The sequence below is a fragment of the Neophocaena asiaeorientalis genome, unplaced genomic scaffold (genome assembly GCF_003031525.2).
Source record: "Neophocaena asiaeorientalis asiaeorientalis breed wild unplaced genomic scaffold, Neophocaena_asiaeorientalis_V1.1 scaffold295, whole genome shotgun sequence".
In the NCBI taxonomy this organism is placed as follows: domain Eukaryota; kingdom Metazoa; phylum Chordata; class Mammalia; order Artiodactyla; family Phocoenidae; genus Neophocaena; species Neophocaena asiaeorientalis.
In genome coordinates this window covers 1,359,792-1,376,974 of record NW_020174718.1, presented here as the reverse complement: position 1 = coordinate 1,376,974, position 17,183 = coordinate 1,359,792, and the positions used below count along the sequence as shown (strand labels likewise).

General features: G+C 43.0%; 1 protein-coding gene across 10 annotated transcripts in view; it reads right to left on the bottom strand.

Annotated features, from left to right (window-relative positions):
- Positions 1-17,183, bottom strand: part of LOC112409742 (toll-like receptor 8) — a 144,202-nt gene that overhangs the window by 78,575 nt on the left and 48,444 nt on the right. For 3 of the 10 annotated variants that reach the window (XM_024760044.1, XM_024760042.1, XM_024760040.1), the window contains 2 exons: positions 14,358-14,421; positions 4,339-7,499 (listed from right to left, as the gene is read on the bottom strand). The exons of 1 other annotated variant lie outside the window; for it this stretch is intronic. In XM_024760044.1, coding sequence (XP_024615812.1) covers positions 4,386-7,493 — 3,108 coding nt within the window. In that variant the 5' untranslated portion in view covers positions 7,494-7,499; positions 14,358-14,421 and the 3' untranslated portion in view covers positions 4,339-4,385. Of the gene's footprint in view, positions 1-3,228; positions 7,500-14,354; positions 14,422-16,353; positions 16,754-17,183 lie in introns of those variants that run through there. 6 more of the 10 variants (XM_024760045.1, XM_024760041.1, XM_024760048.1 and 3 more) reach the window with 4 other exon arrangements.

Genomic DNA, 17,183 nt, shown 5'->3' with positions numbered 1-17,183 from the left:
TTCCTTCCCCCCTTTCACCCCGAGGAAACATGCTCACCTGAAGCCCGGACTTGGAGAGGGGAGAGCAGGCCAGTCACCATTGGTCCAACGACTCCGCACAAGTGTGCTCTGACACAGTGACATCCGGTGCACACAGTAGGTGCTCCCTCAATTTTTGTTGCATGAACAGTGTAAAATATCTGAGTAGGAACCAGCTGCATCAAAAGAATGGAGACTGCCCTCTGAGACGGAGTCTCCACGTGGCAGGAAAGTATTTTCGAATTATTTGTAATTATTTGTAATACCAAAAGATTGGAAGCAATCTAAATGTTCAGCAATAAAGGATGGGGAAAATACCTTCTGATACATTCGTATAAGTCAGTACCATGCAGCCGTTAGAAAGGAAAATATACACTGAGAAATTTTAAGTGAAAAGAGCAAAATGTAGACGAGTAGTATAGAGTCTGCTCCTTTATAGTAAAAGAGCAATTAAAGGCTTAGATATGCAAACTGAAAGCTTCTAGAAGTTGTGGCAGAGACTGCTAGCTATCTCCCAAATCCCTTCCCTTGCTTCCATAGTTATATTTGAAATATATATATTTCCCAGCATACCTTGCAGTTATGTGGCGTCAAATAGGTCCTCACTAATGGAAGGGGAGCAGATGTTTGCCGCTGTTGAGTCTAGGCCTTAAGACACTGGTCTGAGTATTCTTCCTTGTTATTTTTCCCCCTGCCTACAGTGGGAACCCACCCTTACCGGTGACCCTGCCTGGACCATGGAGGTGATGCCAATTCCCTGGGGGACAGCAGAGCAACAAGAGAAAGGAACATGGGATCTTGAATGGCCATGTAGAGCAGAGCTGCCCTGCCACCCCAAACTATTCTCATTGGAACTGTTATGGGTGTCTCAGTCCGTCCAGGGTGCTATCACAAAATACCAGAGATCGGGTGGCTTATAAACAACAAACATTTATTTCTCAAAATTCTGGAGGCTGGGAAGTCCAAGATCACGGCACTGGCAGATTCAGCGTCTGGCGAGAGCACGCTTCTTAGGTAGCTATCTTTTTGCTGTACCGTCACATGGTGGAAGGGGCAAGGGAGGGTTCTTGGGCCACTTTTATAAGGGCACTAATCACATTCATGACGGATCTGCTCTCATGACCTAATCGCCTCCCAAAGGTCCAACCTCCTAACACCATCACCTTGGGGGTTAGTTTTCAACATATGAATTTTGGGAGGACACAAACATTCAGGCCATAGCGTATGGGATAAAGAAATAAACTTCAGTATTGTTGGATCTCTTGGTTACAGCAACTGAGCCTTTACACTTATAATACAAAAGGATACATAAGAACTATTTTTTTTTTTTTCGCGGTACGCGGGCCTCTCACTGTGTGCCCTCTCCCGTTGCGGAGCACAGGCTCCGGACGCGCAGGCTCAGTGGCCATGGCTCTCGGGCCCAGCCGCTCCGCGGCATGTGGGATCTTCCCGGACCGGGGCACGAACCCGTGTCCCCTGCATCGGCAGGCGGACTCTCAATCACTGCGCCACCAGGGAAGCCCTACATAAGAACTTTTAACAGTGATTGTCTCTAGGAAGCGAAGTTGTGTTGGGAGGGAGACTGAAATTTAATCATACATCCCTTTGTAAAATTTGAATTTTTAAAAGCTTGTATATGGGTGTTATCATATATTCATTTAAAAATAACAGAAAACAAAACAATGCTTTCTCTTTAACAAATTAGAGGTCTGGGAGACACCGCTTCGGCAAAGATCCCCGGTGCTCTCCTTACTTGCTGCAAGTAATAATCCTTCCTTCTCCCGCAAAACATAACAAAACCAACCAACCAACCAACAAAATTACAGTTCTGATTTTACCATAATGGTATCTTAAATGAGGAATGAATGAGTTTCAAGAACAAATGTTTTTATTAACCACTGATTTCACTACCTTCACTTTATGAAGATGATTGCTAAGGAAAAGGTAAAATTGTTTGTGACTTTCATTAACTTGTCATTCTGTCAACAGGACACTGCCAAAGTATGTGAGCTTAACATAGACCTGTAATCACTACCCCTGAAAACATGTACATTTTTATTTTACCAAAACAATCAGAGAACACAGGAATGAGCTTCTACCAGACAACAAGTTAATGTGGCATCCACAGGAACGAGCTGTAACTGCACCCCACCATGAATGGTCCTGCTTTTGGATATTTGTCTTCATGCCTCAACAAATGCAAGCATAAATACCTTTCTATTAACATCATGGGCACAGCACAGGGTTCAACGTGACAAAGCTAAAATCGTCCTTGACTGATTTCCACTTTGTCCATGTTACACTAAGACACATCATTTCGTTCAGTTCCTTAGAAACTCATATTTAAAGATAACTCATGCTGCAAGGTTAATTAAGAGACTGTACTTAAGGTAGTATGGTGCACTGGAGATTTTTCTTCTTTTCATTCTAAAGGGACTTTACTTTCTTACGCTCGAATAATTTCCAGTTATTTTCAGTTCAAGTTCATAAGGTACCTCTTCAAGATTCATACTACACTGGATAGAAGACGCTATGGACAGATGCAGAGGAACCAAGGGGTAGCAGAGGTGGTACGGAATGCCAACACTGTTACATGTGGCAGAACTGCATAAAGGGTACCGACAGGTAGGCATTCTGACATTACATCTTCTGAGTAGGAACTAAAGATAGAATTTCTCTGTTAATAATTATCTTAATGTACAAACGTTATGAAAACTGTTCCCCCTTTGATTTCTACCAAAGCTTTTTCTTCCTAAGTATTCTCCAAAAACCCAGTGTTGATGGTATTTTATTTTATTTTTTAATCCCCCGGGTTTTTATTTTTTAAATTATAGTTGATTTGCAATGTTGTGTTAATTTCTGCTGTACAGCAGAGTGACAGTTATATATACATTCTTTTTTAGTATTCTTTTCCATTATGGTTTATCCCAGGACACTGAATATAGTTCTCTGTGCTGTACAGTAGGACCTTGTTGTCCATCTATTCTATATGGAATAGTTTGCATCTACTAACCCCAAACTCCCAGTCCATCCACTTCCCCCTTGGCAACCAAGTCTGTTCTCTGTCCATGAGTCTGTTTCTGCTTCGTAGATAGGTTCCTTTGTGTCATATTTTAGATTCCACATAAAAGTGATACCATATGGTATTTGTCTTTCTCTTTCTGACTTACTTCACGTAGTATGATAATCTCCAGGTGCGTCCATGTTGCTGCAAATGGTGTTATTTCGTTCTTTTTTTTATGGCTGAGTAGTATTCCACTGTATATATGTACTACATCTTCTTTATCCATTCATCTGTCAATGGACATTTAGGTAACTTATTTTATATTATAGATCTGTTTCCCTACTGTGTATTTATTATATGCTTATGATGTGAAACGAAGCATTTTAATCATTAATTTCATGATTGACAGCAATAGCAATTGACAGATACTCCAAATGCTTCTAATTTAGCTACACACTTTTAAAAAATGGTTAAGAAGTAAAAAAAAAAAAAAAGCAAAACACTTTAAATACCATCCATCTTAGCCTTTAAAAGGCATCTAAACCTTAGAAGTGAAATATCATAGCCAGTATTTATAAAAGTAATTGTAAAAGAAGGACTACTGCAAACACAGCGTAATATAACCACATAGCCATGGATATATGATAAATCTAAATAGCAACTTAACATCAGAAGTATCATAGTTGCAAAAGTTCTGAGATATTGAAATGAAGGTATAGTAGGCCAACTGCTAAGATGGCCACAGTGGTCCCCTCTCCTGGTATTCACCATTTATGACCAAGATGGCAGGCTGAGTGAGGCTATCACAACCACCCATCTCGGTCATGGACCACTTTTCCAGGACTGAGGTGATCACTCCCATGGAGCTGGCAGGGCTGGTGATTTTAACTCTAACAAGCAGAATATGGCCAAGGTGATGGGTTATCACTTCCCTGATTAGACTACAAAGATGGCGACTTCCACGGTGTCAGCAATCTCTCTCTCTTGTTGGCTTTGATGAAGCAAGCTGCCACAGCAAGGGGTCCACATGGCCGGGAACTGAGGGCAGCCTTGGGCCAACAGCCCAGGAAGAACTCAACCCTGAAAACCACCACATGAGTGTGAGCTCAGAAGTGGATGCTAACCCTAGCAGATGCCTGTGGCCCTGGCTGACACGGCGATTACAGCCTTTGAGAGGCCCTGAGCAGAGGACCCAGCGATAAGCCACGCCTGGACTCCTGATCCAGAGACTATGACATAACAAATTGTATCATTTTAAGCCATTAAGTTTGGGGGTAATTTGTTACACACCAAGTGATAGCTAAGACAGAAGGGTCACTGCTGTGCATTCTTAGTATGTTGGTGAACCCGGACTTAACATCAGTTAGTACTGCTTAATGGAATTGACATACAAATTGTTATACCGTGAATCATTTGCAGTTAAGACGACATTCTTCAGACTCTGCCAAAACAAGCCTTCCGCCTTGGGGTTGTCAGGCCACTGGAGGATGGAGCTCTTGCAGATCCTCTGCCGCAGCCTCAAATACTGCGAATGCTGCAACACTGGCTCCAGCAGAATAAAGACAATCACATCCATATTCTCATCTATTAGCCTCTGCAAGGCCAAGTAGAAAGCTGTTTTAAAGTTCCAGTTTTTGGCATACTTTTTGGTTAGAACAAATATTGTTTTCCTGCTTTGGTTGATGCTCTGCATGAGGTTGTCGATGATGGCGAGTCCCGGGTCCCAATCCCTTTCCTCTAAACAGAGGAGCACATTTTTGTCCTCACTCTCTTCCAGGTGGAAGCGCAGCTCATTGATCACCCAGTCCGTGACAGAGGCATCTTTGGTGTCATAAGAGACGTAAGCATCGTAGAAAGTCTGGGATGTGGAAAGAGACCTGTAGCCTTTTACCTTAGCTAAGCACACATGATAGAGAAACCAAGCATCCCAGTAAAACCAATGATGAGCCAGGGCAGCCAGCATAACTGAGATGGTGACAAAAAAGGTGAAGAAACAGAATATTGCCGCAACGGTATCTGAAACACAAGTTGTGAGCTCTAGACTCACAATACTCTTGCCTTGTTGATCCCCAGGACTGGCGCAGATGACATCTGTCAATCTGGGAATTGTGACGTTCAGATTCCCATCCATCCATTCTCGAAAATCTCCGATGTCACAGGTACAGTCAAAAGGGTTTCTACCTAGTTCCAAAATGGCTAACTTGGTGGCGGTCTTAGTTTCAAACGTGGATTTGTTGATCATCTTGAGCTGGTTGGCACTTAAATCGAGGTGTGTCAGACTGCTGGCTTCGGAAAGAAAGCCAGACGGCAGGTGGGAAATCCTGTTTTGACCCAGGAGCAGTGTCTCAAGAGAAGATGTGAATTTCGATAGGCTGTCAGTTACAAAGAACAGCTCGTTCCCACTTAAGTCAAGCAAGCAGAGATGAGGAAACTGCTGTAGTAAGGACCAGTTAAAGAAATTTAACCTATTATCATTTATATATAGTTCGGTGAGACTCCGGGGCAAGTTAAGGAAGGCTTCATCGGGGATACGCTGAAGGTTATTAGAGGCTAAATGAAGCCGTGTCAGATTGCTGAGATATTTAAAAATTTGCCAGTACCTGACATCTTGAGCATTCCACAAAAGGTCAAGGCGGTTTCCACTGAAAACTAATTCTTCCAGGGACATGCTTTTCAGGTATGGTTCTGTTAAAGTAAAAATACTATTGTAGCTCAAGTTTAAAACTTTCAGCTGAGTTAAATTTTGAATAAAGCCTAGACGGTGTGTTACCCCTGCTATTCGGAAGTAGTGCGCATTGTAGCTCAGATCTAGAACTTCTAACAATGGCAATTCGCTGAAAGCAGCATCATCATCAAAGTCTAGTCTGTTGTTTGTCAAGTCCAAATACTTGATACCACGCAAAAGTGAAAACTCAGTTCCATTTAACGCTTGACCGTTGCCATTTGAAGACAGATTTAAACAGGAAATGTTCCTAAAACCTTCAAATTGCTTTATCCCAATAAAGAAAATACTGTTCAAGCTTAAATCTAAGGCTTTGCCGTAATTGGAACATTGTGGCTTTATCAAAGGATTGGTGTCATGATAAAAATTCGAATGTGGGTCAAACTCAGTATCTGCTGACCGTGGCTTAAGGATATGCCTTTGGAAAGAGGGGCCATTTGCATTTTGTTGCTTGGTATCACTGACCAAGGGTGAAATTCTGTTTTCGGACAAGTAAATGATTTTCAGGTTGGAGAACGAGTGGAAAACGGTAAAATCAATTTGCTTAATAAAATTAACGCCCAAGTTGATAGCCATTAAATTTGAGAGGTTCCTCAGGGGCTGGAAATCTTCGTTTCTAAGTTCCTGGAACACATAACCTCTTAAATGCAATATCTGGAGAGATGTAAGCTTCGAAAATTTTTGAGAAATATTAATGTACTGTGGGTATTTTTTCAGCTCATAGTTGTAAGATAAGTCAAGTATTTCTAAGGAGGGCAGTTTTGCCAAAAATTCCCCAGAGGCTATTTCGTCCATTAAATAGTTGAACTCGAGATGCAGCACCCTCAGATGACGCATGTTGTCAAACCAGGTCGCAGGAACCTTCCGGAGCGAAGTGCTAGAGAGGTTTAGGTAGCGAAGTTGGGTCAGGGTTTGAAAAGCAAGAGGATGTATCTGAATTGAAGCACCTCCTTTGCAAGGTATGCAGGGAAATGGCGCGTTAAAACATCTCGGGCAGTTCCCACTTAAATCTAGTACTTTTAAATTTCTCAGTCCCTTGAAGTCTTCTTGACTGATGTTTTTGATCTTGGTGTTGCTAAGATAGAGCTCTGTTAGGGAGCTTGGCAGTCTGGGTGGCACGTGGAAAAGGGGATTAAAAGATAATGACAGCACCTTCAACTTGGTAAGGTTTTCAAAGGTTCCATCTTCTATGGCAAAGGTTTCATTACAAGCAAAGTAACAGTTCCAGCCCAAATAGAGACTTTCCAGATTCCTAAGTCCAGAAGTGTTCTTTTTCGTTAACACAGTTATTCTATTTTGAATTAGACTAAGTTCTTTCAAAGATTTTGGCAAACCAGCCGGCATTTCTTGTAACTGGTTGTCTTCAAGCAGTAACTCCCTTAGGTTTTTTAGGTTGAGAAATGCCCCGTCTGTAATAGTCATACCGTTCTTTACAGCAGGATTTTCATTCTGGGGCCACAGCTTGACGTTATGGTTTAGATCGATCTTAGTCAGATTTTGCAGCCCTTGAAATGATTCATTTGTTATGCGTCTGATGAAATTACCAGATAGGTCTAGTTCTGTCACACTTTTGTCCACCGTTTGGGGTACCTCGTGTAATTGACGATTGTTACATTCTGCAATAACGGAGCCATTTCGTTTTGTCTCATCGCAAGGATAGCTTCTAGAATAATTTGCTTCAGCGAAGAACTCACAGGAATCAGAGATTAGCAGGAAAAGGCAGGTCAGAAGCAAAAAGTGAAGAGTCATGTTTTCCTAAAGAAAATCAAAGTGGAGTCACAATATGAGAGGGGCAATATTTGCCAGGCATTTCATGATGAAATTCACAGTGCTTCAACCATACTTGGCCTGAGTTTTGAAGTGGGAGTTCTCTTAACTGTTAAATACACTGCATTAAATTAGGTTCCAAACGATTTTAGTTTTTGACCGTGTTCAGCTTCATGGTGCTCAAAGAAGTGAAAGATGAAGCTATCTGAGATGTGATGACAGGAAAACCTGAAAAGCTTTTGCAGAAGCACTCATCAAGATGCCTCACCACCATAACGGGCCTGATGCTGGACCCTGGCTATGGTTCACGCCAGATCTATAGCACAGCAAGCTATACATCAGTCGCTTCGACCTATTAGCATAACTCGATGAAACTTTGGCTAGTCCCAAGGAGAGTCCAGATCCGGAGATGACTCTTACCTTTTACCTACACAGCATATATTTTATTGGTATTTCCCACAATTTTTCTATACCTCTATGATGGTATGTATCAAATTCTCTTATGTCCTAGCATGAAAGTGGACATTTTCTGTCGATAATAATAGCAAACAAAGTGTCACGTTTTACGCCAAACATAAACATTTTCTCACCCATGTTTATGTTCCCAGCAACAAACGAGATAGGTTCTATTATTATCCATATTTTGTAAGTGAAGAAACAAACTGAGAGACTTAACTAACTTTCAGAAGGATAACACACTGTAGAGGGGAGACGAGTCCATCTGATTCCAACATGGCATCTTTAATCACTAACCGTCATGCTACACAATCTGATTTTGAAATCTTCATGCCAGAACACTTCCTCAAATGTAGACAGCACTCAAAAAATGTTTTCTAAGGAGGCTACTATTTATACGTCCCTTATCATACAAACATTGGCATGAATAGCCATTCTTCTGCTTTTGTAAACTTCTGTGGGGAAGACATGACGTTTTATATTTGTATGCATCCTTTGTAACATTTAGTAGAGTGCCTCACTTTCTGCGACTCTTTCAGGGGCTGAATATATTATTTTGGTAATTATACGAAGCAATGGACAGATTAATGTGATTGGTATGATCAAGGGTTAGAGTCAAAAAAACTCTCAAAATCTTATTTCGCCGGGTGTGGAGACCAATCTTTACTAAACTATTTTTCACTAAAGCCCAACTCACGTCCTTATTGTGAGTTAAACCAAGTACGTGCTTTCTTTTTAAATTCTCCTGGAATTTAGGCTTAGTGAACTAACAGTCACTGCCACACCCTTCCTATATTAGAAAAGATTTTTACATGGATGTTGAGTATTCTGAGGATCAATAATTACTGCCATTTGTAACAGCTAAGGAAAAGCCAGCTCCTTATGAGATGAAAACTAAAGTGGAACAGAACTTCCAGACATTTTCAATCTCTCGTAGTTATTTCCAACTACAGCACCATCAAGGTGCCGCTGCTTAATGTTTAACTTTTCCTAAAAGAAAGCCCTGCTTTACCTGGTGTGGTAGGCGGAATTTTAAGATGATTCCTATGACTTTTGCCCCTTGGTATTACTCCCGTAATTATGTTACATTATGTGACAAAAAGGAGATTATCTAGATGGCCCTAATCTAATCATATATGCCTTTAAAAGCAGAGAGTTTTTTCTGGCTAGTAGCAGAAGGAACAGTCAGAGAGATGGGAAGCAGGAGAAGAATTGGACACATAACTGCAGACTTAAAGATGGAGGGGGTGGGCCCCTGACAAGGAATGCAGGCAGCGTGTAGAAGCTGACAGTGGCTCCCTGTTGACAGTTAGCAAGGCAATGGGGGCCCTGATCTTACAACCACAAAGAACTAAAGCTGACTGACAGCTCAAATGAATTTGGAAATGGATCCTCAGCCAGAGCCTTGAGATAAGAGTCCAGCTGGCCAACACCTTGATTTTAGCCTTATGAGACCTAAAGCAGAGAACCCAGGCAAGCCCACCCCAACTCTAACCCACAGAAATTTAAGCTAATAAATGTGTATTGTTTGAAGTGTTTCAGTTTGGGGGTTATTTGTTACACAGCAATAGAAGACTAATACATCTAGGTGGACTTCCCTGGTGGTGCAGTGGTTAAGAATCTGCCTGCTGATGCAGGGGACGTGGCTTCAATCCCTGGTCCGGGAAGATCCCACATGCCGCGGAGCAACTGAGCCTGTGTGCCGCAACTACTGAGCCTGTGCTCTAGAGCACCAGAGCACCCGTGCTCTGCAACAAGAGAAGCCACCGCAACGAGAAGTCCGCGCACCACAACAAAAAGTAGCCCCCGCTCGCCGCAACTAGAGACAGCCTGCACGCAGCAACAGAGACCCAACACAGCCAAAAATAAATTAATTAATTAAAAAAAAAACACTTAAAAAAAAAAGAAAACTAATACATCTAGAAAATGTGTGTTAAAAGATGATTCACAGCTTGAAAATATGCAGCTTTTGCAGATGCCACTCCAGGTCTCAAAGTTCTACATCTCCACTGGGAGACACAGGTGTGCCAAGGAGGTAACGAAGCTCGGGGATGCGAGGAACTTTGGCAAGTAACTCAGGCAATATTATGTTTGCTCAGCACCTAAGCAGATCTGAGCCTATGTGATTTCCAAGTGTGAACATTTTGGAAGTTACTTCCTGACTCTTCCTTGTCCTCTCCTAGCTAGTGGGTGGCCTTGGGGGGGTCTATCTGATGACACGCACAGCTTATTAGTTAGCTCTACAGTCTAGTGGGTTAAACAGACGTGAGTGAAACACATTACGAGATTTCAACGGTGACACAAAGAAGTAAGTGACACTAGAAGAGCCTAAAAAGAGGAGGATTTGACCTCTTCATGGAGGCTGGGAAAGGTTTCCCTGAGGAAGTGGAACTTGAACTGTGATTTTAAGGTTGATTTGGCATGTATAAAACAGAAAGAGGTCAAAAGAATGTCCCAGCGTATGCAAAGGCCCTGCGTGTATTCCTTTGATTTTCCCATGCTGTGCCTTCAGAGGAGCCCTGGACAGGAATCAAGAGGGGCGTGGTGTGGGCCTGAGACAAATCACACTAGGTTTCAAGTCCTCAAAGTCAACTGAAACCTGCAGAGAACTGCTTGCAACAGTAGGACTCAGAATAAGAAGCGGGGCTAAGAGGATTGGAATGGCACGTGAGAGATGACAAATAGAGATGTTGCAGAGGTCCTCAGTATCTCCATGTCACTACAGTCAATGGACATTTTTCAGTCCTCGTCTGAAGGAGCACGTGAATGTAAGGGACTGAAAGAAAGTCAGGGATGTTACGAAAAGATGAGAGTGGATTTTGATCTTGATCTGAGGAGCAGTGCAAGCCTTTGAAGGTGGTACCATGCTCATTATTCTACAGTCATCACTGGCAAGAGGGCACAGACCTTCAGGAGCAAGGTGATGGTAGCGTGAACCAAGTTGGTGGTGATGGAGATAAAGAGAAATGGATTCAAGAGATACTTAGGAAGTAACACTGAGAGACATGGCAATAGATTATAATGGAGAGGCTGGATTATGAGGGAGAGGGAAGAATTCATGGTGACTTCCAGGTTTCTGGTCTGTGCAACTAGATGAATGAGAGAGGGAGTGCCATTCACTGAGGGGAAAAGATCATTTGGAGTTGGGGAAGCGGGGAGTGAATAGTATTAATTAAATTTGACATGCTGAACTTGAGCTGAGTTTGTGATCTTCCAGTGGAGACATCCAGTAGGCAGTTACATATGTGCATCTCAGACTCAGAGGAGAGTTCTGGTACAGGGATGAATTTGGGAGTCATGACAAGTACAGCCGTGAGTGTGAATGAGATCATCCAGGGCAGTGGAAGCCATAAAGGATCTTCCACATTTCAGTTCTACAACAATTTTAGCACCTGTTTTTCTAGTAATTTTATGATTTCATTTTCTTCTATTGAAATATCTTATCCCACTGAAATTGTTTTGGCATAAAATGTGAGGTGGGGACCCACATTATTTTTTTCTAAATGGAGACCTGGTTGCCCCACCATCATTTATTGAATAATCTTTTGCTCACCTATCTGATTGCTCCCTTTATCATATGCTAACTTTCCTATGTATTTCGATCTATTTCTAGACTCTTATTCAATTTGTCCAATCTCTTCATCATTCACATGCTGGTACCACATGTCTTAATAATTACAGTTTTTAGGTATGCTGGCATCTGATAGGGCAAGTCCTGTTCATCATTCTTCTTTTGTGAATGGATCACTCCTATCTTACCTTCTAACAGGTTCTCACGGGTGTACACTAAAACTGTAGATTTCTATATATTAATTTTATACCAAATCGCTATATTAAATTCTCTGATTATTTGCAATAGTTGCCTCTCCATGTGATTTTCTTGGCTAAGCAATTAAACCGTCTACAAATAATGATGATCTTATCACCCTTTATGCAATCTAATTTATTTTTATTGTCTAATTGCATTGCCTAGTTACTCCAGAATCATGAAAAAATAATAGAGCAGAGGTCAAAAAAAAAAAAAAAAGCAAAGACTGACCAGTTAAACCACACACAGATGTAAATTCTGCCTCACAAAAAGCACAGTAAGCAATGCCAAAAGTGAAATAAAGTAGGAGAAAGTATTTGCAGTTCATGTCACAGATAAGGGGGTGATATATTTGATATGTAAAGACTTTTTAAGCATACCTGAAAAGACAAATTATTCAATAAAAAATGAACAAAAACATATTAACAGACAGTTCACAGAAAGGAAACACAAATGGCTCTTAAACAAAGGAAAATATACTCAACTTCACTCAAAAAATTACACTGAGATACCATTTTTCACTGATTCTACTGTGTAGGTGAGGCCACCTCTAAGATGGAGAGAAATCTGTAATATCTATCAAAATTGGAGAGATATACTTAGACTCAGCAATTTCAATTCTAGAAGCAGATTGTAAGAGAGACCCTCACATGTACAAATGCCTATATACAAGGATGTTCCATGCAGGGCCCTTAGCAATAGCAAAAGACTGGAAATAATCTAAATGCCTATGAGTAGTGGTCTTGTTAAATAAACCAGGATGTTATATTCATACAATGGAATACTATGCAGCAATTAAAAAGGAAAAGGTAGCTCTATATTCACTTATTCATTCATTCAAAAATATTTATTAAGCATGTACTTTATTTGGGGGACAGTTTTCAAGCTGGGAATATAGCAATGAACAAAACAGATGAAATTACCTGCCCCTTTGGAGGTTACATTACAAGATGTTAGATGGTGGAAAGTACTAGGGAGCAAAATAAGGATGGGAAAGGGGATGGTCATGTAGACTGTCCCTCAGTTGGGATATGTCTGACGTCTTTGTCATGATTAGACTGGGGTAATGGGTTTGGGGGAGAACAACCTGAGAGGTCAAGTGCCACTCGAGTCACAGCTCACCTAGGGCACATACACAACTTTCACTGTTGGTGTGGACCCTGATCACCTGGCTGAGGCAGTGCTTGTCAGCTTCCTATTATACTTTTTAATTATAGCTTAATAAAAATTTTTTAAAATTCATTTTTAAAAAGTCCCCTGGGGAACAGATGGCCAGGTGGTTGCAGACTCTTCTCTTAGCGTGGTAAACAGAGTGCTGTTGGTAGGCAAGACACTTTTATGTGGTTACTTGGGGGGGGGGTCCAGAGGACAGGGCGGTGCTGTGCAGCCTTCCTAGCCTCAAGTTAAGGCCTCAACATCTAATTCCAAACACGACTCTCACACAACACTGAGCAATTGAGGAGAAAAGCCTCTAGGAGGCGCCAGAGACCAGAAGAAGAGCCTTTTGACACTTCAGGATGAACATGGCCTCCCAGAGAATCTGAGGCAACTTAAAACAAAGCTTGGAACATGGAAATGAGCAGAACATTGCAGAAAGGATTTCTGAGTGAAGAGCTTGAGGTTCCTAACTCTACCCTCCCGAAAATGTGTCCTGAGGTAAGAACAGGAGTTGACAAGTTCCAAATAACTTCAGTTTGAAGAGAAGTACATGGACAGGAAGAGTGGGAGGCGGGGAGCAGGCAGTTAGCAAAGATGTTGAAGAGAAAACCCTGATCGTTCAAGCCTCTCCATCCACCTCAGGGCCTCACAGATGCAAAACGGACTGCAAGGGCTCATCAACATTCAACGGGCTCTGAGGTGAGAGAGCAGAGCCCAAAGCCCTGGGCAGCAAGAGTCACACCTTTCCAGCCAAGTTCCTCCTCTTGGCCACACCCATGCCTCTGGCTTCCAAAAGTCTTGGCTCCAAAGGACATCAAAGGGAACCAGGTCCCAGAGAACTAAGAAGGATACTGGAGAGAATTTATCCCCATTAAGGTGTAACCAATGAATAAAAACCATCCAGCCTGGCAGAAGAAAAATGGCAACTCAGCAAATAAAATAGAGAAATGGCAACTCTGTAAATAAAGGGAAAAGGGGCAATTATGCAAATAAGGTAGAAAGTAAAACTATGCAAATAAAACAGAGAGAGACAGAGAGAGAGGAAGAGAGGAAGGAAGGGAGAAAGAAAAGAGATTTCTGTTGTTTGAGGCTGACAGCTGAAGGCGCCCATTAAAGTGAGAGCAAAGGGCTAGGAGCCTACAAGGAGAGAAAGGGCATGAGAGGAGACCACAGCAGATAAGGAATGTGTATGAAGTTGAGGAAGATGGAAAACAGGTGGATGAGTGGTAAGTGGCACAGCAGAGCAGAGAAGGCTAAAGCCAACCAGAGCGAGGTCAATCCACAGCATACAAGCCCGGAAAGGCTCCGGGGCTGGCGGGCAACAGTCAGGGTGGCGGTATGCCTGGCAGGGCTGCACAGGGGACGGGTTGAAAGTCTGCATGAGAAGTTAGACCCCTCCTGATTCCCTCCCTGAGACTTACTACCTCGAAAGGTTGAATCCAGAGCCTTCGGTTCAGGAATTCAGGCACAAGTGAAGGCAGGGGCAAACTGTCAAAAAGCAAACAGGAGGGTTAAAGCACAGTGTGTATCTGGAGCGCAGAATCCCATCCTCTTCCCTCCTCTGGCTCTGGGGCCTCTGACATCCACCTGGTTTACAGACGACCCACTCCAGCACCCCAGGCAGGAGATTGGAGCATCTCATCGGGAAGATGGACAGGCACAGCAGCAGGGCCACGAGTGCAAAATTTAAGGGGACCCCCAAAAATGTAGTCATCAAGATGAATATAGTTTTAAAAAAGTAAAGTCCCTGATGGACTATATATCAGTATTAAATAACGACAGAATCGGACCCTGCACTTGCAAAGCAGTGTTTCACCTGCCTCACCCCATCCCGGCTCTGGTTCCAAGAAAACTTGATTTACCGAAATAGGCAACCAGCCTGAGGACCAGAGTTTGCCTATTTGATTTTTAAAATACAGCATTAAGATATTATGTATGTTGATTGCTGAGCTTTTGGGGACCCTATCTCCCTGAAATTCTCCACCAAACCAAGTGCTTCACTCTCCTCACCCTAGCCCTGGCCCTGCACCACAACAAAGATCCCCAATCACACTGGCACACCCTAACCAGAAGCTGGCTCCCATCCTAGGCTGGGACCTATCCTTGGGAAGGCCAGCCCTTGCAGCTGAAGCTTCTCATTAGCTGTTTGGTGTCTCACTCCTGAGTATGAAATAACCGTCAGCGCCAGTCACCTGGAATTCACCCAGCATCAAAGAAAGATGGACACAAGCAAAAAGAAAAGACAAATCACAGACACAGCAATTGATAGAATCAGGTCTTCTGGCACCTAGGACAGTGGTTGATGCTTTATTTTCTTAATGCAGATCCTGTCTTGTACAGATGCTCAATCCTCCCTCTGCAATTCTGAAATCCTTAAAAATCTGAGCACCAGAAGATTTTCGGGCTTTATCGTAACTTATTTGGCAGCAAAACCTGATCCAAACTGACCTAAGGCTAGTATGATCTTTATTTATCCACTTAGCAGGAGCCCTCTGGTTTCACGGCAGAAATCGCCATTGTGCGTAAGCATCAGGGCTGCCGCTGGCCCATCGGAAGTATTCTGTAATAAATCCTGTATGTACCGTCTTCTCTTGCTAAAATACAAACTCTGAGCTTTGACACAATTCTGGCCTACAGGTTTCAGGTAAGGGACCGTGAGTTGATATTTAAACCTCCTTCACTGGAAACACATTAGCGATTCCTGAATTGTCCTTGGCATATATTAAATCACAAAAGAGAACGTGGTTGTCAATGGGACCAAGTTATGACTTTCATGGGCCTGAGACACTTTGGCCCTCATGTGCCCCTTCCTCCATAAAAAAAAAAAATAGTAAAAATTATATTTTATGACCACGTTGGTATAAAGACAAATATAATCCAGGCTGGAATATATTCATTTGCTGTGAGATTGGCCCTGGTTGTCAATGATGGCATCTTGGGGCTCAGATCAGGTCCCCAGAAACTAGACAAGTAGGAGACACTTACTGAAAAGCAAGGTAAATATTAGATTGGGAGAGGCTGAAGGGAAGGCCGAGGGTTGAGTGTAAGTGGCAGGAAAGAGGACCAGAAAAGGAGAGTGTTGCAGGTTGAATTATGTCCCCCCAAAATGACATGTTGACGTTTTAGCCTCTACACGTGAACGTGATCTTATTTGGAAATAGGGTGTTTGCAGATGGAATCAAGTTAAGATGAGGTCGTACCAGACTAGGATGGGCCCTAATTCAATGACTGATGTCCTTATAAGAAGAGGGAAGTGTGGACACAGACACACTTCGGAAAGAAGACCATGGGAAGATAGAGGCAGAGATTGGAAGGATGCAGTTACAAGCCAAGTAACGTCAAGGCCTGCCGGCCACCCCCAGAAGCTGGGAGAAAGGCATGGCCCAGATTTTCCCTCTCAGCCTCCAAGAAGGAACCCACCTTGTTGACAACACCTGGATTTCAGACTTCCGGCCTCCAGAATTGGGAGAGGATAAATTTCTGTTGTTTTGAGTCACCAGATTGGTGGTACTCTGCAACAGCAGCCCCAGGAAACAGATGGGAAAAGCAGAGAGCAGGGGAGTAAGTGCTGACCGGTGGAACCCACTGCTGAGACAAGTTCAAGCTGCCAGAAAAAGCCCTTTGGTCAGGCCAGTGAGCTCAGTGCACAGCACACCCTGCTAAGGATGACTGGGTCTACACGGTCTCAATCTTTCGCTGGTGCTGCCTTGGAACACACAGAAAAAAAAAAATCAAGACCCATTTCTTTAAAGAAAGCATATGGGGGTGCCCTGTTGGCGCAGTGGTTGAGAATCTGCCCGCTAAGGCAGGGGACACGGGTTCGAGCCCTGGTCTGGGAAGATCCCACATGCCGCAGAGCAACTAGGCCCGTGAGCCACAACTACTGAGCCTGCGCGTCTGGAGCCTGTGCTCTACAACAAGAGAGGCCGCGACAGTGAGAGGCCTGTGCACCGCGATGAAGAGTGGCCCCTGCTCGCCGCAACTAGAGAAAGCCCTTGCACAGAAACGAAGACCCAACACAGCCAAAAATTAATTAATTAAAGTACCCTTAATTTAAAAAAAAAGAAACCATATGAATCACATGCAAAAATGAAATTTGCGGGCTTCCCTGGTGGCGCAGTGGTTGAGAGTCTGCCTGCTGATGCAGGGGACACGGGTTCGTGCACTGGTCTGGGAAGATCCCACATGCCGTGGAGCGGCTGGGCCCGTGAGCCATGGCCGCTGAGCCTGCGCGTCCGGAGCCTGTGCTC